The sequence below is a fragment of the Globicephala melas genome, chromosome 16, assembly GCF_963455315.2.
Source record: "Globicephala melas chromosome 16, mGloMel1.2, whole genome shotgun sequence".
Lineage (NCBI taxonomy): Eukaryota > Metazoa > Chordata > Mammalia > Artiodactyla > Delphinidae > Globicephala > Globicephala melas.
This window is the reverse complement of record NC_083329.1, coordinates 37,264,529-37,286,897: the sequence shown is the minus strand read 5'-3', so window position 1 is coordinate 37,286,897 and position 22,369 is coordinate 37,264,529. Positions and strand designations below refer to the sequence as shown.

The following is a 22,369-nucleotide window of genomic DNA, read 5'->3' as shown; positions in this document are numbered from 1 at the left end:
TACCTAGAGGTGCAGTGATGGTTATGAGAGGGAATGATTTTCCTAAGTCATCTTTCTCTAACAATAATAGTAATAATAACAGCTCACATTTGTTATTTTCTATGTGCAGAGCACAGTGCTAAGCACTTTACATAGTATATTCCATAACACTCAGGATAACCCCAGGGCAGGTAAAATTAGTATCCCCATTTTATAGATGAAGCTCCTGAGGCTCAGAGACATAAGAAACTGGTCCAAGATGACACAGCTAGAAAGTGGTAGGTTCGGGATGTCATAGAACTTACCAGGAGTTGGACTTTTTAAAATGAAGGCCAGGGACGGGAAACGAATCTGCATACTTAGCCAAACATGTCAAGAATGTGAACTAACTCACTCCCAGTTTTCACAGCGTTTCAGAGATTTAAGTAAATAATCTTCAGCAGAATCCAATCCAAGCGTGCAATTCTTTGCATTCAGCGCACACACTTGCCGAGGAGAAGACACCGTTCACTGCAGAGAATGCTTCTAGTTTACTTCATCCCTACTCCTGGTAATGACCTAGCCCTGGTTTCTTTTCAAGGACCACTTTAGAGCAAACCACCTTTTCCCCAAGCGTCTACTTACCAAAAAAGGAAAAAAGAAAGTGGCCCACAGCTGGGTTCCGGTAGCCCCTGCTGTTCTGTTTCATGAGGGTTTTGAAGAAACCTAGAGCTGTTACCGAGTTTCACCATCATTTAGTCAATGGACAAACTCTCCTTACCATCAACTCTCCTACTTGTCCTACGCAAATGCAGAGGAAACTGGCCTTCGCAGGGGCCTCAGAGGCACCAGGAGGATCTGCTTATACTTTCTTCCTCCCTTTTCTTCTTCCCCTTCATCATCACTACCATCATTGCTATCATTTATTAAGCACTTACTATGTGTCCAGTACTCTCTTAAGGTTTTATATATATTTAAGCCTCAGAACAATCTTATGAGGCAGCTACCACTTATTTTTCAGTGATGAAGGAGGCTGTGAGGCTATTTAACTGCAAGGTCACACAATGAGGAGCAAAAGTCTGGATTAAAACACAGACCTATTTAACTCCAGGGGATGTGTTTTTAAGTGCCAAGCGGTACTGCTCCTCTTAAAGGATTTACAATAGGGCAGAGGATCACGGAAAAATGGATCGGATGTGTGGATCTAAGTTATGCCTATATTTACATAAAGCAATAGGATGGAGATTTAGATGTTATTAATCTGAGGTCCATAGACCTCCGGGTGTTTAAAAATAGATTTTGGAGGGTTTGTAACCCCCTAAAACAGGAGTCAGCAAATTTTTTCTTAAAAGACGAGATAGGAACTATTTTAGGCTTTGTAGGCTATACAGTCTCTGTTGCAAACACCCCTCGCTACTGTTGTAGTGCAAAAACAGCCACAGATGATACACAAACAAGTGGGCAAGGCTACGTTCCAATAAAACTTTATTTACAAAAACAGGCAGCTAGCCAGCAGGCTCTATGTGCATCGTTATTTTTGTTGCTGTTGTTAGGAGAAAATCTTGTAGCTTTCCATAGCTTCTCTAGTAGGTTCAAAATCCAAAATGGCTAAGAACTGGTCTAAATGGTCTCCAAGTTGCTCTAAATTTAGACATTCCAGGATTCTATGATTCTGCATGCCTTTTCAATTAACACACTCCTTAGAAATTCTTTTTCCTTAGCAGGTTCATTTGACGGATTCTGCTGTGAACTCTTAAGTGGACTATAATTACTGTCTGTTGAGAAGGAAACACAGGACACAGTACCATTTCAACCCTCCCTGGCTTACCTGGCTGAAACACAAGGACATTCCAGACTGGATTCTAGCAGCTCAGTCCTGAACTAGCTAGTCTGAGGTTTGCCAAGGCTTTTTCCTTTTCGCAGAGACTACATTCTGTGTTTCACTGAGCCTTCTCCACAGAAAGTACTCACTTATCCTGACCACTCTGATACCCAGTTTGGATTCCTAGAGTCAGCCAGGTCTGCCCAGCTATGGTGTGGAGGGGAGGGATGCTGTCGAAAGTGTTTTCTTGATGGAGCTTTGCTTCTGTCTGGAGACCCTCTCTCTTCCAAGGAAACATGGTTCTTTCTCTTAGGATTCCCAGTTTCATGAGATACAGCATCTTATTTACTATCTGCGATTCCACCAACGTGTACCTTTACCATGCCTCCCACTCTATGGGACTTGTCTTCCCCTAACTAGCATCTTTAGGTGGAGATGGCTAATTATATTCCATTGTGTCCACCACAGAGCCTGATACCATGATTTGCATATATATTTTAGGTTATTAGCACTGAGATCCCTGAAAGCTACAGATAGTTTTGAATTCTTGCATTACTTTTGAAAAATCAAAATAATGATTATCCTATCAACTTGAATAAAATGCAGCATTGGCTGCTTTAAATTTTAGAGAAAAGAGATTATATTAAAGCAAAAAATTACAAATGCTATGAGTCATAATGTGATCGCATTTATATTCCAGATTTCTGAGAAGGGACACAGGATAAGAAGTGGGAGGGAAAAATAAGAGGGGAGAAAGAAATGGTAGAAACTAATAGAGCAGAGAATGAAACAAAGGGAATAGAGAGACAAAGAGGAATACAGAAGGAAACGCTGAATGCAGAGGAAGCCTGTTTGTTAACCAACTACTGCTGGGTTGAAATTCAGTGTCATTAGGATACAGCCATTTTTCACAGCAAGTGCCCCCCAAGGAAGGAAATAAACCAGCAAATGAAAATGACAGGAATGTAAATCACTTAGCTAGTACTTACGGAGACTTTATTCTATATTAGATTCCTGTATACATCACATCAGGATTAGTGTTAGCTCTCTGAAATGAAACATCAATAAGAGGACCACATGGTGCTGACTGCACCTCCAACTAATATTTCAGTTCAGCTTTAATTATCATGTTCATCTGGCACCGGCATGGTGCCATGTAAATAGAAATGGGTCATGGGAGGCCTGGGTTCTTGTCCTGCATTTGATGATGTGACCTTGGTTGGCCAATCTCTGTGCCTCAGTTTCCTCATTTGTCAAATGTGAATAAGAATTCTCTGCTCTGTTTATTTCACAAGATGTTAGGAGGATGGAAATATATATATATATATATATGTATAAAATGCCAGATAAATGTAAAATTGACCTTGTTCTTTTTACTTAACAAGGTAGTAAGTAGGCGGAGGGGTGGTGATGGTGGCATTTTGCACAGAAGACTTGGTGACTCAATGACGTGTCTTCGTTTCCCTCAGTAATATCTGGTCTGGGATTATTACTGCTTTCTCGATGTTTTTAGGCATACTTTTCCCCTTCAGAAATGCCAGAGGTGAAAAATACTATTTGACTGCTATAATTTGTCACCCTCGCTGCCTGAGCAAGATGTGTATAGACAGTTTAGTAATTAAGCTTTTCAACCCTGCATCATAAAGTTTTATTCCAGCAAAGTCTATATTTATCAGCTAACAAGTATTAAATCATCCCACTGCTCAAGCCGTCTCTCACTTGAATATGCTCCTTTCAAAACAGAGCAGATTTCCTTGGCTGGTTTAATAAAAGTTCTTGTTTGGCAGTACTGTGGTGCTGTGTGGTCCTGTGGAGCTGACATACATACACCTTGGTAACTCTGCCAAAAGGTGCTGACCCCTATTTCTCAGGGGACTTAGCTGCCTTTGCCCTGGGTCATTTAGGGCATCCTGGCCATCTGAGGCTTGATGGCTTCTAGCACAAGATATTCCCATATCCATTTCAATTTCTAAAGAGGAAGAGGTAAATGAAAATAGAGAAACTTTTGAAACATTTTCTTTCCTTATTTGAGCATCAGGGAATTGGTCTGTTTCTATCAGAGATGGATCTAAATGTAAAATGAATTTTCAAAATGATTAAATTAGCAAAGTAACAAGGATCTACATACTAAGCAGGGTTGAGTGCATTCTCGTATTGCCATAGTCTTCTTTAAGCAGATGCACAATTATTAGGGAAACACACTTCGAATGAATAGATATTAAAACTCGTCAGTAATGGCTTAGAATAATTTCTGTATGTAACCCACTCCACGTTTATAAATCATTTTCTCTCTCTTCTTGGGAGTATATACACTCATCAGATGAATATAACATTGCTTTTAAATCTTCAGTATGCTTTCACTCAAATGGCTCCAGAATTATATTAGTTAAAAACAGAATAGTTACTTAATGTATTTGAATGTACTGTTTTACCACATTTTAAGGGTATAACCAGAATAAAGACAAATGTTAATCAAATATAGGCCAAAATGATGAAAGAAATCTCAATATTTTTATCATATCATACCAGAGATCACAGTAATTTCCCTTTTCCTTTCTATGCTTTCAAAAATAAGTGATGTTAACCACATGTAGGCATTTCAGTTTTCCATGAAGTGATTGCTGATAGGAGATGTATAATGACATTTCATAGAATCACAAAACCCACTCTAGTTACATAAACAAATTCTGCCTGTGCCTGTGTGTGTGTATGTATGATAGTGGGCACGTAAGTGTGAGATTTTAAATACTACCAAGCTAAGGAGTCTTTGGTTGAACTTTTCTCAGTTTGAGAGGCTGCAACAATTTCTTTCCTTTCCAAATGGCGAAATGGAACTCACCATTTCACTTTCCAAATTAGCAACAGGTAGCTTGTTTGGAAGGCTGGGGATCAATTTCTCTCCAGCCAGCAAGTCATGGGGTTGTCACTGAAGCATGTGGGTGATATGCTGAACCGCTAAGTTGGCAAATATTGAACTGTTTTAAGTGCATCTATTTTCTGGTTCAGTAAATTTTTTTGTATTAAATTCATTAAACTTGACAGAGTCTAAATGCCACAGCACATACTGCAGAGGACATAAAAGTAACAGCACTAGCCACAGGAGATAGCAGAAGGTAAAGATCAATATAATTTCTCTCAGTTTCTCTTTAATTTTTATCTTTCCTATTAAGACTGGATTTTTTTTTTCCTGAGGTTAAAAAGTACTGTGTGACTTGGAAAGTCAAGTTGAATCTGGTTATTTTCTGAAAATTTGAAGAGGCATTTCTTTGTCAGTCAAGTTGCCCTCCAAACTGCGTTCTTAGAGATGATGACATATGTGACCTACAATTCAGGATCATTTAATAACTTGGAAGAGAAATGAGAAACAAAAATTACACTCTGTTATCCACAGTTTGGAGGAATCTTGTAGTTTGGTAATTTGTAAAAATACTGAATCAAGGACATACTTGAAGATTTATAATGAGGCCTTGATAATGATTATTCTTCACTTGGGATTGAAATTTTCAAAAGAATAATAAAGGTTTCTGAACATGAACTGTTACTTTGATTTGACATAATTTGGGGGGAGAGTCATTTTTTTTTCTTAAGCACTACTTTGCCTCCAACAGGGAGTAGACATGGCAATTCAGAAAAGTGGAGAAAAGTATAAAGTACAAGGAATTTCATTCTAGCATGACTTGTAACTATTGAAATTATAAAATTGATTTTTACTCCATATGAAAAATAACAATCAGTAAAGAACACTTTTCCGGTAATTTCTCTCAACAAAATATAAAACAAAATAATCAATGACAGAAAATTGTGAAAACCCCAAAGTACATGTAAAAAATAAGAATACAGGTACTAAATATGATTCTTTAAAGCTTCCAGAACACATAAGGCAGAAGTGATGCAGCCATCAAAGCTGGACTGAGTAAATCCATCCCCTCCACACACAAGAAACGGTTTGAGATGAAGAGTCATTTGACCGGGAGAGTTGGCAGCAGCACTTGTAACCTGAAAATGTTAAAAAAAAATAATTGAAATTGACATTCTGTGCTCTGTTGTGCTGTCACGTCAGTGTCCACCTGGGGAACGTTTCTCTACCTGGAGAAATCAAGGTGTTTCCCAACGAGCAATGGAACACTAAGCCAAGGCCCCTTGGCTAAGTTAAGGATTAAGTGCAAACAATATACACTCACAGTTTGACTAGCAAGGCTACATCACAATTTATAAAGTTCCAGATTAGTGCTAATTGTCATTCAGCTTGAAATTTTTCACCATGGGGAGGAAAAAAAAAGGGAGGACCTCCTCCTTCCTCTATGAATGAAAACATTTTCCTAAACCAATCAGTCACAAGGGCAAGGACTTCTTTTCCTTTATTCCCACTAATTAGAACACCATATCCTTTTATTGTCAATTACGTACTGACTTTCAATCTTGGTAGAAGATAGCCTGAAAACATAGAATATTTCCAACTAGTTCCATAAATTGCTCCTCTGTGCAAATGTAACCATATCTGGTCTCCCTGGAAGAGCTGAAGAATTGCATGGTTCTCGCCCAAGTGTTTACATTGAAATTTTTAAATGTTTACTTTTTCAGTTATTTGATAAGATAACCAGAAGTGTATTGAACTTCAAAATTAATAGGTCATGATCTGCTAAATTAGTTGAAAGTACAGTTAATCTTTTCATTAGGGAGAACAAAATTCATGAAATCATTCACCTATTATTGAGGACCTGCTATGTGCCAGACAAGGTAGATTCAAAAGAGATTTAAAGGGTCATGTCCTTAAGGAGTTTCCAGTTCAGCATGACTGCTGGCATGTAAGTGTCTAAGGCCTAAGACAGAGTGAAAGGCGATGTGCTATAAGAACACATGGGAGGAGGCCAGCACACCTGACAGAGGACAGAGAAAGCTTCAAAGGGGCACGACTGGTCACTTCATGTGAGTTCTGATGGACACATAAAAGTTTGCCAGGGGAGGAAACAGGTATAGGGCTTTCCAAAGAGAAGGAGAAGCATGTGTAAACATCACAGTCTATGGGTACTGTTTAGGAATCTGTAGGGCAGGTCACAGTGTGTGTGTGTGTGTGTGTGTGTGTATGTGTGTGTGTGTGTGTGTTGGGGGAGAGGGCTGACAGGAGGAAGGGACATAACTGAGAGGCAAAATAAGAGGAATATTGTGTTTCAAATTTTAAAAACAAAATTTATAAATAAAGTCTATTAAGAATTTAGAATTTACTATATATGCACCAAAAGTAGGAGAATCAGCTGAAGTCTGGGACTTATTTTATTTTGTAGAACCAGGTTTATAATATTTGAAATGATGAAAAAGGTATAGAGGTTATTTCCTGGAAAAATTATTCTCTAAGTTGGAATGTATGTTGCTAACAAGCATTCACAGCAAGTGGAATGAGCTGGAGATGAATGTATTTATCTTGGACACTGGTGGTTTGGCTACTGAAGCACCAAAAACTCCCTAAAAAACCAAATTACACAAAGCTATTATAAAGGCGATCTCACTTGGGACTACTTTCCCGCACAACTTCAGGGGGCGCCGTTCACATAGACTACAACGTGGCAGTTCTGGTCTCCCTTATACAGTGTTTTCATGAAGAGTAATAGAATAAGGCCCATGAGGATTTGCTTGTTTAAAAATCACACCAAAAAATCAAGAAATGTATAAATGCTATTTGGATTATGGAGCTGATTTAGGTTTTTGATAGGCTGAGTTAGTATACGCTTTTATAATTTTTTAAAACCAGAAAAACTTTGCATAGATATTTTTATTTATATGCCATATTTTGCTTTAAAAAAAAGAAGTGGTACAATTATTTCCTTCTTGAATCACTTAAGATATGGACCTTTAAAGACCTGTATCAGATACAAATGTAAAATGTTAAAAGTATCCCCTCACTTTTCTGGAGGTCACTTGATAGCAATATCATCTATCATAGACATAGCAGATAATCTTTTAAGAAAATTAGGTCATAGTTTTAATTTATTATGTTGAATCATAATTTCTTCCCCCCCCCCAGCTTTACTGAAGTATAATTGACAAATAAAAATTGTATATATTTAAGATGTAAAACTTGATGTTGTATTATATGTATACATCGCAAAATAATCACCATAGTCAAGGTAATAGATAAGATCTGCTCTCTTAGCAAATTTCAAGTGTACAGTACAGTATAATTAACTATAGTCATGTTGCTGTACATTAGATTGCTGGGACTGATTCATCATATATAACTGAAACTTTGTACCCTTTGACCAACATCTCCTTATTTTCCCCTCCCACCAGTCCCTGGCGATCACCATTCTACTCTCCGCTTCTATGCATTTGACTATTTTAGATTCCACATGTAAGTGAGATCGTGCACTATTTGTCTTTCCATAGCCGATAGCCTTGAAATGGGTAGGAAAGACCTTTGAGTGGCTAAAATAGATAGCACACAGTACAGACACTGAAGCACAGACTTGGGTGTTCAATCGGAGCTTTTTAATCTCCTGCTTTAGATGGAATTTAAACAAGTTGGATGATTTGATTTGTCGGTGAAACACTAAGGGAGAAAGGAAACTGCTGGGCTCCTATATATTAGCGATTTTAGAACATGACAATTCGTAGTCTGAAAGCAAGGGATGCTGTAGAAACACTCGAAAACCAGACAGGGCTGGGAAAAAGCCTGGCAGTCTGGGGTCATTTAGTGGAGGGCAAATAACTTTCTGGCTCTTAATAGTCCCCAAGGGTACTAGCTATTAGTCTTCCTGCAATCATTAATGCTCATGATGAAGGCCCCAATATTCCAGAATCAACTCTAATATGCATAAAGTATTAATTGTTGGCATTTCTCGAATGTTCACTGCATAGCAAATGCGTTACACGCACACCCCACTTAATTCACACAGCAACCTATGAGGTAGTTGCTATTATCCTCATTTTATAGCTGAGAAAGCTGAGACTCAGACTGTTACTTTCCTGAGGACAGAAAGCTCAGAGGTGAACAAACATTCAAACAAAGCAGAACTCCTGAACTCGCCCCTCCAACCCCTTCAGAAATGTTTCCATAAAGACTTAATTTAAGTAAAATAAAACAAAAATGTTTAATAGTCATCTGGAAAATTCACATAAATGGGATAAATCATTCATACATATTCATATACATATACCTATATGTGTGTCTATGTTTATACACACACATATATAAATCTCCATTTGTAGTAAAGTTTTGATACATTCCGGCTGACATCCCTGTATGGATAAACCATGGTGTTAAACATTAGACAAGTATTAAGCAGGAGGCAGCTTAAGGAAAAAGGTTCTGCCTAGGGGTGAGGTGGTCATTTATCGGTGCTGTGTAATTTCATTTGATGAGTGGTAAGTGCCAGATGCCAGATCACACGGCTGGAAAACTGGGCCACTGATTAGCCAGTCTGCAGTCGGGATGAAATCAATCTCGCTGCATTTAGGTGGATTCGCCCATTTTACAATTACCCAGTGAGGAAAATATGAAAACATGAAGGGTGTGTTGGCAGCCTCCTTCACCCATGTGAAGTAGAGGGCCCTGCAGTGGAGCAGCACGTAATTGTCAAAGCCACAATCTCTCACAGTAATGCAGCCTTTGGCTATGCTTCCAGCCACAGTGAGGAACCACAGCTCAATGACTGTGTTTAAGAGAGATGTCAGGGCTGAAACAACCCCTTGGAAATCCAGGATGCTTGGGCTCACATGTGTGCCAGGGCGGGTAAGAAAGAACTCAGACTGCAGCAGCTGATACTGTGGGTCGCTAATATAATGGTTCTATATACTTAGGTGATGACTGGACTGGACATACAAATTCAAAGCAGAAAAAGCAGTTTTATAGCTAAGAGATTTAAACCCATGTGTGTCTTATGACTCCTCTCCACCTGCAGAATAAACTGCAAACTCCTCAGCCCCCCACGGAAGGCCCTTCATAACCCAGTCTTACCTCCATCCAAGCCTGCCCTCTTGCTGCTTCTCTCACTTTTGCCATGTGTCCTATCTACATTCAAACTAAGGTTCTTCAAGCACATCCTCCTTTGTTGTGCTTCTGTGACTTTGAACAAGTCATTCTGCTTAGTGATGTTGTATTGTTCCCTGTCTTTCCTGCCAAGTAATTTGCTTATCCTTTAAGAACTAGCACAAATGTCACCTGCTCAGAGGTCTTCTTGCTCTGCCAGGCAGGGTAAGTGCCTTTTCAGCATGTTATTTATATCTATTATGTTACTTGCTATTTTGCACTGTAATTATGTCCATGCCTGTCTCCCTTCCTAGACTGCATGCTCTGAAAAGTGAGGACACTGTGGTGCACTAATCTTTGTACCCAAGGCTGAAAATGGTGCCTAGCCCACATGAAGTGTGCAATAAATGTTTATTGAGTTTAAAAAAAGACAGAATATCGTACACATAGTTGATCAAATGGTGTTCATAGGGAACCAGCTACACAAGAAGTGTTGCTCAGTGGCTCCCCCAGAGCTGGCAGAAGCTCAAATGGAAGAGCTATTGTACTTAGAAGGCTCTCGGTAATGATAAATGTCTCTGCGAACTGCTGTGTGTGAACGTCTCCTATGTCATGTATTAAATTAAACTACATAAATTTGCTGATTCTGTAGGTCAGAAATGGTAAAATACTGTCAACTTTTGTATGATTTAACCTAATAGTTTCTTTTTATAATGATTATTAATTGTGAAAAGTCACACAAAAATAGTCCCTTGGGGGTAAGAATGAAATTAAAGATGAAAAGAAAGAGGGAGGCAGACAAGTAGGCTAAATGGGTATTTCCACAAAATTATAGTTGATGGTTAGCAAAAAAATTCAGTGACACACATGACAATGTACCTTCTTTCTTCCAAACCTATGTTGACAGCTAAAGCTTGTCCTTGGACTGTCAGAAGTCTACCCATAGAACAATCCCATTGATTTGGCCTCCACGGTGGCTCTATTTTAGGGTGACCCGTTCTAGTTGGCCGTCAGCCCATTTGTTTACTTTCTGAAATATGGCACTAGGTGATATTCAAGTGACCTAGGCAAGAATTAAGGTCTCATAAGCTTTAATCCTAGCTGTGCAGCTAACTTGAGAGAACTTAGACAACCTACGAACAATCAGGTGCTTGCTACAGCTTGCTATGGATGTAGATTACACTGCATTTCACTGAAGCTAAGGCATCATCAGTATTTTAAGTACCAATGAGAAATTTTTTAAAATGGTGTCAGCATGACCCAAAGCTTTATTTTATACTTACTAGAGAAGTTCTTTTAGAATTATCTACATGTAGATCTTTTGCAAACATAAAAAGGAAATAAAAGAGGAATAAGTTGGTTAGCTTTTCCAGAATCTTCACATTCAGAGTTTGACTTCTGTGAAGCATGCTTTCACTAAGGGTATCAATGTCCATATGCTGTTCCCCGCACAATCTGTCCTCTGTGCAACCTTGAGTGCTGGCCATGCACCGTTTCTTACAAGGGTGCTCCACTGAATTGTCCTTTCTGGGGTTTTCCTCCAAGACGCTGATACCTGTTCTCCAAGTTCTGATTGTGCACTTTCTCTCCAGTGGGAAAGAAAGGTTTTTAGGGAGGAACCAAGGCTCATATTCTGTTCTCAAATGGTCCTTAAATTATTTGTTTCTTTAAATATCAAGGGGTTGCGGTGGTGGTCCCACTGTTAGACCACTAAAAATAACCAAATTCACACGTGTGAACACTACATCCTGACTGTCTCCTGGTGCATACCGATTTGATGGCATCTTACAATTGATAAAATACGGCAAATATTAAATAGGGTAAGAGAAGAAGTACTTGTTATGCATTTACTAACTTACTAGTTAGTAAATGCATAAGTAGGACAAAGATACTGAATGGCAGGATCCTTTAAGCAGGGCCTTTTCAGGCAAGCAGCATCTCAGTGTCAGGATTTCTACGGTCTTCAGCATTGCTGGTTTAAACCCTCCATTTTCTCAATTCACCCAAATGAGCAGCCTCAGGTGAAACTGACAGAGATGGACTGGTTATCACAAAATCGATTTGTTCATTCACAAAGGTAAATTTACCGATTCCAGAACCGAATCTTGTTGTCTGCCCAGACCATTCATCTTAGTAGGCAAATTTCCTCAACTGTAACATAGATTATAGGGGTGACACATGTGCGGTATCTCCTGACAGACATCACTAATCAATTGTGGCATTCTTCTCCACTGAGCCCAGAAGTGGCCTCAGCATCCTTCTCACTTCATCGCTTCAGGCAGCCACTACCAGTCAATTGGAGTTGGCACTTGAGAGGAATCCTATATACCAATCCTGGATTAGAAGATTGCAGAGCAAACACGTAATTAGAAATAAGAGAATTAAATATTCTTTACTGTTTTTCCCCCCGCTTTTCCCGTTAAGCCAGGAGAGTCTGATGCATTGCCTTTGTCCAAAGCAGAGATATTTCAATGCCAAGAATTAGAATCACATCAGGAGCCATTTCCTCTAATGATGCTGGAAGCTCAATTCCAATTCCTTCTAATAACCTTCTAGTAACCTCCTTCTAGACCATTGCCCTTCCATGGGTCACATCGGGTCTTTGACTGCTGGGTGAAAATAAAATACATATATTTTGGCTACAACCATAGTTCTATAAAACTGTGTGTTACAAGTATCAGGGCTTGTAGGAAGATAGAGTTGGTGCAGGTAATTCAAAACCTAAAGAACTTTGAAAGCACTAAAAAAACAATAAAGTAAAGTGACTAGCAAGATTAGTAACATTTTCCCAGCCTCTAAATCTAGGGACATCTTTGCAGCCTAAACTCTGGGGCTTATGCTTCCTCCTTTGAGATGTAATAGGTCCTGAGGGGAAGCTGCTTCTAGAAGAGACCAATTTGACCAAAATTAAAAATATCCAGGATATAGCCTTCTTCATCAGTCCATCATTTTACCAAAGGGGAAATGTTATTTCATCAGCACTTACACTTTTGCTGAAGAGCATAACATGGTGGAAAACCCAGTGGTTCTTGAGGCCTCTGTAGCGGCCACTATGGCACTAAAGGAAGAGACCTCTGGAGATTTTCAGTTTTTTACTTAAGATTTTCATATTTGCTGAAGCAAATATTTGTTTGCTTGTGAGAAAACGTAAACATGTACAAAACCAATACGATTCCCCTGTGGTACTACTGCCCTCCTATTTCTCAATTGCATTTGAAAGAATTCACATTAAAAAAACGCTCTGGTGTTATAAAAGACTGTAGGTAATTTTATTGTTTGCTTATGTTGCTCTACATTCTTCAGGGTCACTTTATTTAAACTTGGGTATGCCTGAGTCTTGACAGCAGATGGAGGTGTCTAAACCGTCACTTGTGCTTTTGATACACACACTACATCTTTTGAATCGGTTTTTAATCAATTCCAATGTCAGAGGGTGACTTTCCTTAAACTGTCCCTGGATTTCAAGGAAATCTTATTGTCTCCTAGTTGCACACTAACTTGATTGGGGTAAGCTCTGAGTAATAATATCTTTGTGTTGGCATTTCCCCTGTCCATTGTGTTTGTGAGGTACTGACCACACGGGCAATATGAATAGCTAGGAGGCCTGAGATGGTATGGAGCTGATTCATACATTTCCTCACTTCCTCTACTCTGCTGCCAGTGTAAACCTGAACCCATGCCATAGTACATAAACAGCAGAAATTGAATATTTGGTTAACTTATTCTTTAGAGCCCCTATGCAAAGCTCAAAGGTAGTGGTTCCCAAAAGTCAATCTATGGCAAGAAGAGAAAAAATAAGAATTATGAACTTTTTAATAGAGCAAAATGTATTCTATTTATAAATTGTTATGAGGTGATATCTTTACTACATATTTTTGGGTGGGTTATTCTTTGCATTAAATTCTTGTAGCTTTGTTTTACTTTTTAAATTCTTAACTGCAGAATAAAAAGATAGCAATATTATATTGGTTCCCAAAATAGTTAGAGGGATTTTACTAGTCCATGAAGTAAACACGCTTGGAACCACTGCTCTGGGGTGAGGTGCCTGATGTGGCTCAGAGCAGAGTCTCTGTCAGCCTGAGGAATGTTGCCCATAAAAGAGGGGTTCGGGAGAAGCAAAGGTCGGCTTTGAAAAACTATCAGTAATCTCAGGTAACACCGGACAACCTAAGTTTGGACTTGGTGAGTGGATGAGTAATTTTAAAAAATGGAATAAAATCTTGTGCAAAACTTACTTCCCAGAAACTTGCACAACCTCCCTTTTATACAAATATTAATCTAGATAGACCTAGAAACTGGGGTAAAACATTTTGTTTGTTTACCTGAAGCGAAATTTTCAGGTAGTAATCATAAAAGGTGTGGAGAAAAATAGGAATGGGGGAAAAAGACTTAATCAAATGTGGAATACATACCTACCTCCAAATTGCAAGTACCTAGAAGGTAAATGTGGTTTGTATTGATTCTCTGTTTACATCTTCCCATTCTTACCGTATTCCCAAGGCATTGATTATAAGCATCTATATATGCCTGTTTACAAAAACAGGGAGAAATGTAAATAAATGAAGGAGAGACCATAACTTATGCTGATGTCAGTGGAAATGTTTGTTTACATATTTATAGATGGGGAACTAGTCCAGGCACTCTGAAAAAGAAGAAACTGTAGTGTGGTGTCAATAGTGAAAAATACTACTGACCCCTAAGTAAATTTCTGTGATACAGGAAAGGGAGATATGAGAAATGAAAGTTGAATACAGATTTTTTTTAACAGTACAAAATATTTTCTATTGGCCAAATTAAAAATGTAATGTGTCTATCTCTTTCTCTTTTTTTTTTTAAGGTCCCTCTGGAGTTTGATGAAAAGGCAGTAAGATGTCGTTGATTCCTCTACATTTAACTCACCAAATTACAACTTGGTAAGAGATATTTGATTTTTAAAAGCCTTTTGAGTCCTCAGAAATAGAAAGCTATGGGAACTGTGTTTTATTCATTCTTGTATTTCCAGCATCTCCATTTACATCTCCATTGTACATGGTAGGTATCGAATAAATGTTTGCTCAAAGGATGTATGTACACGGGCGAACAAAAAACTAATTCAAACTTTTGAAAGCTTTAAATTCTCAGTGTTCAAGTGGTCTTTAAATGTCGTGGAATTTTTTTCTCTATGAAAATAACTTCCCTTGGTTTCTCTGTCTCTGAATTTTTCTTTTTCCTTCTGTGTCATCACACCTCACCATTCTAATTCCTTTCTTGAGCAACTTCATTGTCCAGGAAACAACTCTTCTGGTGTCCATAATCCTTGCGCTGACACTTACGTCATCACTCCTGGAAAGCTGAATTCTCTATCTCTAGCTCACGTTTTGTGGAGTCCAGGCAAAGGCACTAGGAATATTTGAATCAGTCTGAACTTCAGATAGGTAGTAAAGATGGTTTCATACCCAGAAAATTCACCCTCATCTCATAAAATGCCATTGTATAAAGAGTACCTTGAAAGGGGTATAAAATAGAACTAGATGAGTATGTATGTGTGAATGCCTATGCATGTGTATAAAGGGATATACAGATGTCTGCCTTTATTTCAAAAGATGGAGACCATGGTGACACAGTCTATGCTATTTCCACAGATTATAGCTAAACTGCGTTGAGCCTGCACAGACGTAAAGTCTAAATAATCCTTTAAATAACTTTTTCCCTCAGAGATGGTAAATACATTCTTGAAAGCTACAGGTGTGACAAAGGATAAAAAACACAATTTTTCTGGATGACCTAGCCAATTTATGTCTAATTATTTTATCTTTTAAAAATTCTTTCTTAGAAGAGTCAACTCCCCATGTGCAGATTTTTGTGGCACAGCCAGAAATCACAGACATATGGAATATATTTGTTACATTCTTAAGAAAAGTGTTGATAAGGATTATTTCTTAACTATATACCGCATATTACTGAAGATAAGTGATACTCAGAACTGGGATAATAATGATACATTCAGGGTGCCGATGATACCATTTAATCTATTTTTAGGTATATTTCCTTAAAAAGTATTGTACCTCTTTTGGTCACTCGTGTTTGAGGCTCTCAATCCTATATTATGTTATAGTACTTAAATTCATAAAGAGCTTTATCAACACATGGTTGATTTCCTGCAGAGATGGTACATTTTAAATTGGTTCTTATGTGTTATGTGCATCATCTTATCTTGCCTCTGTTCTACTCATCTCTCCAGTGTTCTATTATATTTAACGGTGATTTCATAAACCCGTTTCTTTGTTGTGCTTTAGGGAAAGGTTTGCTTGTATTTTGGGCTTCTGGCTACAGAGCTCTGTATCTGGTACACAGAGAGCTGCTGTAAAATTACTATCGGTGGCAATACCCTAGGTGTGAAGAAAGTGATGTGGTTTGGTCAATTCTCAGAGTAGCTTTTCTCTTTATTGGTATTTGTCTATTCTATTTTAATAAAACATTGGGTAGATGCGGGCAGAATGTGCCATGAATCAATTCTACGATCCATGTAGCAGCTTCAGCGGGCTCGAACTGCAAAGGACATAGCTTGCTGAAACTGTATATTCAATTGGTGATGTCTACATTGAATTCTTTTAGACCTATTCTGTCTTTTAAAGTCCTGAAAACACTGGAGCAGTCTACTTTGATGACTTATTCAGAACAAGCACACAATAAAGAATGAGATACTGTTTTCTCTATAGTACTGTGGCAGTAATAATGGACAAAACAACAGTCGTATTACATTTCCCTTTAAAGTTTTTAATTTAATAGAAAGTCGTTCTGTCCTTCAGCAAGTTTTAGTATATTCATTCATTAACTCTTCAAATATTTGTTGTGCTCCTGGTAGCTGCCGAGCACTCTATAAGGTGTGAGGGTACAAAAACCAGTTCCTACTTACAAGGTGATTTAACAGACTTGAATCCTTTTGTTTTCATCTAAATATAAATGTTGCATCACAATCTCTCAAAGGATCCAATTGCTTGGGCTCCAAGGATGTAGAGGGCCAAAAATGCTTTATATTTTGAGTCAAGAGAGAAGCTTAAAAAAAAAAAAATCATCTTTCCTACTCAGCTGAGTCTAATCACTGCTTCTCCCCCACTTAAGTTAATAGCTGCTTAATTTCCCACTAATTCAATCCTTCTTCATCCCTTCTCCCACTCCCTTTCCCTTCTTCTTGACAACCCAGAAGCATGGCCATTATTTCTGTCTGGTCCTCATTCATGTTGAACAGATCCAATAGCTTTTTGGTTGGGTTCTGAAATTATGGCAAAAAGACTGCAGCCATTTTGATCTTCAGGTCTAGAAACAACCTTCTTTCTACTTTTAATACTGTGAAAATAAAAGGGTCAATGCTTGTGCTCCTCAGACAATAGTGGAGGTTAAAAAAACAAGTGGTTTTTAAAGTCAGATTAATTGAGGTATAATTTACATACAGTAAAATTCACTCTTTTTTATGTGTACTGTTCTATAAATTTTGACAACGTACACAGCTGTGTAACTACCACTATAAAACAATATAGAGAACGTTCTCATCAGCCTCCCCCAAATTCCCTTGTGCCTCTTTTTTTAGTTAACCCCATTCACCTAATCACAGCCCCTGGCGTGAGTGTTTTGTCCCTACAGTTTTGCCTATTCCAGAAAGTCATACAAATAGAATAATACAGTATGTAGCCTATGAGTCTGGATTCTTTCACGTAGATAATGCTTCTGAGATTTACTCGTGTTTATTGCAAATATTATCAGTTTGTTCCATTTTATTACAGTGTAGTTTTGCATTTATGGATGTGCAACAGTTTTGACCATTACCAGGTAATTAATATTTGAGATATTTCTAGTTTTTGCCTATTATTAATACAGCTGCTACAAACATTCACATATAGTTTTGATGTGGATATATGACTTCATTTCTCTTGAGTAAATTCCTAAGAGTGGGGTTGCTGGGTCATATGGTAAGTGTATATTTAACTTCGTAAGACACTGTGAAACTCTTTTCCTAAGGGGCCATGCCCTGCTGCACTCCCACGGTGATAGATGAGAATTCCAGTTGCTCCACATCCCCGCCAGCATTTGGGGATGAATTTTTGATCTGAGCCATTCTAGTAGGTGTGCCATGGTATCTCATTATCATTTTAATTTGCATTTCCCCAAGGACCAATGATGTTCAGCATATTTTTGTGTGCTTGCTTGCCATCCACATCTCTTCTTTTTTTTTGTGGGTGGTAAAATACATGTAACATGAAATTTATCATTAGTAGTCACTGGCAAACATTTATTTTCTGTCTCTATGAATGTGCTTTTTCTGGATATTTCACATAAATGGAATCATTCAAGATGAGGCCTTTGTGTCTGGTTTTTTTCACTTAGCATAACATTTTCAGGGTTCACCCATTCTGTAGCATGTACCAACTTCATTGCTTTTTATGGCTGAATGGTATTCCATCTTATGAGTATACCACATTATATTTATCCATTCATCAGTTGGCTTGTTTCTACCTTTGGCTATTGTGAATCATGCTGTTGTGAACATTTGTGTATACAGTTTTATGTGAACACGTTTTCAATTCTTTTGGGTTTATACCGAGTATTGGAATAGATTGATCATACTGTAATTCTATGTTTGTTTTATTGAGGAACTGCCAAACTGTTTTCCACAGTGGCTAAACCATTTTATATTCCCACCAGCAAGGTACGAGCATTCCAATTTCTCTATATCCTTACCAGCACTTATTTTTCGTTTTTTAAAAAAATTATAGCCATCTTAGTGGTTGTGAAATGGTATCTCATTTGGTTTTAGTTTGTGTTTCCTTAATGACTAATGATGTGGGCATCTTTTCATGTGCTTGTTGACCATTTGTATCTTCTTTGGAGAAATGTCTATTCAAGTCCTTTGCCCAGTTTTAAATTGAACGGTTTGGCTTTTTGCTATTGATTTATAAGAGTTCTTAATATATTCTGAATAGTAGACCCATATCAGACAAGTGATTCACAAATATTTTCTCCTATTCTAGGGTTGTTTTTTCACTTCCTTGCTAATCCTTCTGTGCACACAAGGTTTGAATTTTGATGAAGTCCACATTACCTACTTTTTTTTCTTGTTACTTATGCTTTTGGTTTTATATTTAAGAAACCACTGCTGAATACAAGGTCATAAAGATTTACCACCTATGTTGTCTTCTAGGAGTTTTATGATTTTAGTTCACATATTTATGTTTTCAATCCATTTTAGGTGAATTTTTGCATGTGGTGTAAGGTAAGGGTCCCACTTCATTCTTTTGTATATGGATATCCTGTTGTTCCAGCACTATATGTTGAAGAGACTATTCCTTTTCCATTGAATGTTTTGGGGAACCTTGTCAGAAATCAACTCACCACAGGTATGGGTTTATTTCTGGGCTCTTGATTCTATTCCATGATCTATATGTCTATTCTTATGTCATTACCACACTGTTTTGATTATGGTAGCTTTGCAGTAAGTTTGGAAATCAGAAAATGTAACTCCTCCAACTTTATTCTTTTTCAAGATTGTTTTGGCTATTTGGTGTCCCTTGCAATTCCATGTGAATTTTTGGATTAGCTTTTCCATTTCTGCAAAGGCCATTGGGATTTTGATAGACACTGTAATAAATCTGTAGGTCACTTTGGATAATATTGTCATCATAAAAATATTAAGTCTTGCGATCTATGAACATGAGATAACTTTTATTTATTTATTTAAGTCTTCTTTAATTTCTTTAAGCAATGTTTTGTGGTTTCATTGTAGAACTCTTACACCTCCTTGGTTAAATTCACACCTATCCTTTGTGAAGTGCTCTTTCAAATCTTTTGCCCAGTTTTAAATGATTGGGCCATTTGTTTTCTTATTACTGATTTGTGAATGTTCTTTATATATTCTGGATACCAGTCTTTTATCAGATATATGTTTTTCCAAGTCTATGGCTTGTCTTTTCATTTTCTTAACACTGCCTTTCAAAAACATTTTTAAAATTTTGATCAAGCCCTATTTATCAATTTATTTATTTATTTATTATTATTATTTTTTTGTGGTATGTGGGCCTCTCACTGTTGCGGCCTCTCCCGTTGCGGAGCACAGGCTCCGGACGTGCAGGCTCAGAGGCCATGGCTCACGGGCCTAGCCGCTCCGCGGCATGTGGGATCTTCCAGGACCGGGGCACGAACCCGTGTCCCCTGCACCGGCAGGCAGACTCTCAACCACTGCGCCACCAGGGAAGCCCTATCAATTTATTCTTTTATGGTTTGTGCTTTTTGCATGCTATCTAAGAAATGTTTGCCAAACCAAAGATTGTAAAGATTTTCTCCTATGCTTTCATCTAGAAGTTTTGTAGTTTAAGGTATTATATTTAGGTCTATGATCCATTTTTAGTTAATTTTTGTATACAGTGTGAAACTTGGACTTTTGAATGTAAAAGTAACATATTCAGTTTCTATTGTGCTGCTCACTCATTGCGTCATGTTAGGCAAACCAGTCAATTTGAACCTTAGTTTCCTCATTTAAACAAAGATGCTTCCTGATCTGTCAGAATTGTTGTGAGGATCAAATGAAAACAAGTATAAAAGTACTTTCTAAAATCAGAGTATAAACGTTAATTATTATTTCTAACTGACAGCAGCCAACAGAATGATGGTAGAAGAATGTGTCATAATTGGAGGAAAGCCAGATCTCAATTACCATCAGTAGAGTGAGTGTTTAAAAACACTAGATTTTAAATAGACCTGTGTTTGAATTACATATTTGCCACGTCCTAGTGGAAGAACCTGACACAAGGCACTGAGCTCTCAACTCCCCAACTTTCTGACCTATGCAATGGGGAAGAAGTATAAACCTTCACAGAGTAGAGATGAAGCGAGTTACATACAGAGCCTAGTGAGCTACACAGAGTAGGGGATTAATAAATGGCATTTTTGAGAGAGAGAGAGAGAGAGAGAATGATTATGCATATACACTGTCTAATAAAATGATGATGTAGATTGTCATGGTCTATATGAATGCTATAACAGATGATGGCAAGATCAAGATGAAAAACAAGAATGTATCTTGCACTCTCCTGCCTCTGGGAAAGTGTACACAATGTTAGAACATCATTCCAACATCATTCCCTTTGCCCCTCTGACTTAATCTTGTAGGATTTAGCTCAAATAACATGTTCATTTAGGAAGCTATTTATTACCACTTTCTCCTCAAATCCGCTCTGTGTGCACACAGTCCATTGTGTATCCCTTTCTTAAAACAAACTGTACCATATCATGATTACCTGCTTATTGGTCAGCCTTATCGATTATATGGGAAGGTCCTTGAATGAAGGGAGCTGTCTTTGAGTCTTTAGAATCCAGTATAATGTCTGGCACATAGTAGGAACTCAATAAATGTATGCTAAATGAAAAGATGAATATATATTATTAATTTCTAATGTTGGTATAAATAGCGTTTGTTAACTGAACTTTTTAGTTCAGCTTGTTAGTTTTAGAGCATAATACTGATGTCTACTCTAAACAGACCAAGTGGACTTCCCTTTATGGGAAAGGGCCTATTTCTTTTAGGTTGTCCACACCCATATAATAACATCCATCACCCAGTTTTCAGTAGTAATACTGGGCACAGATGAATATATTTTGCATTTGTACAGGAAAAATGACACAGACTCCTTTTTAAAGTTTTCTGTAAAGTAATGCTGTTCAAAATAGCTTTTTTGAAAAAGTGTGATGCTGACTACGTGGCAGGGTAAGTTCCTGTCATGAGTACTTGAAAAAAAATGATTTAATTAAATTCATATGTGTTAAAGCGTTGACTAGCTCATATAATATGGAATTTTATGAAAAGGGGAAATATCTGCCCATAAACTTCAATTAAACTGTGACTGAACATCCCTAATTCAATGATCAGGATTTCTCAGCTGATGATCTCATGCATATGTAGTTACCTCAGAATAAAGTGAAGCAACTGGCTAGTTCTGTGCCAGTGAGAAAGAGGTGAGAATTCTCAAAGGAATGCTCAGGACTGACACCTGTTAGATTTCCTGCTCTTGGTAGATTGGGTCATGCCATAGTCCATAGATCCCAAAGGGCCTGTTTTGGCTCTCCATATTACCATAAACTTACAGCACATAGGCAAGAATGCTCTTGTGGCCATAATTTCATGCCAGGAAATTTTGACCCATGTCATAAATTGTGTTAAATTACCATACAAGATAGTTTCGGAATGAATGGCAAGAAGCTGAAAATCTATAAGCTAAAAAAAACTGACAAGAGTTCCTTGTCCTTGTGTCTACAGGGATACACCACTTTTATCTCATCTTGTCTGATGTTAACAGTCCCTATGGTATGACTTAGTGTCACAGCCCCTGGCATTGAGTCAGTCCTTCTGAAATATCCTTGTCCAGAACTATTTGTGTATGTGAAACAAAGAGAAGAGACAGAGACTCTGAAAAGAGAAGAGAGTAAGAAAAAATAAAAAAGTAGGACAGCATGTGGGCATGAAGAGAGGTACCAGAAAGGAGAGCAAGAGACACACAGAGCTCATCTACTAAGAAATAACCATGGAATCACTCCTCTCCTCCTCCTCTTGCTACCCCTGTTTAATAATATTAATTGAGAACTTGCTTCGTGCTAGTTTT

The 22,369-nt window shown here is 37.8% G+C and overlaps 1 protein-coding gene across 2 annotated transcripts in view; it reads right to left on the bottom strand.

The window, feature by feature from the left end:
• Window positions 1–1,415: 1,415 nt before the first annotated feature.
• Window positions 1,416–22,369, bottom strand: part of RNLS (renalase, FAD dependent amine oxidase) — a 270,146-nt gene continuing 249,192 nt past the window's right edge. For both annotated transcript variants that reach the window (XM_030864988.3, XM_060286576.2), the window contains exon 7: window positions 1,416–5,776. In XM_030864988.3, coding sequence (XP_030720848.1) covers window positions 5,624–5,776 — 153 coding nt within the window. In that variant the 3' untranslated portion in view covers window positions 1,416–5,623. The remainder of the gene's footprint in view (window positions 5,777–22,369) is intronic.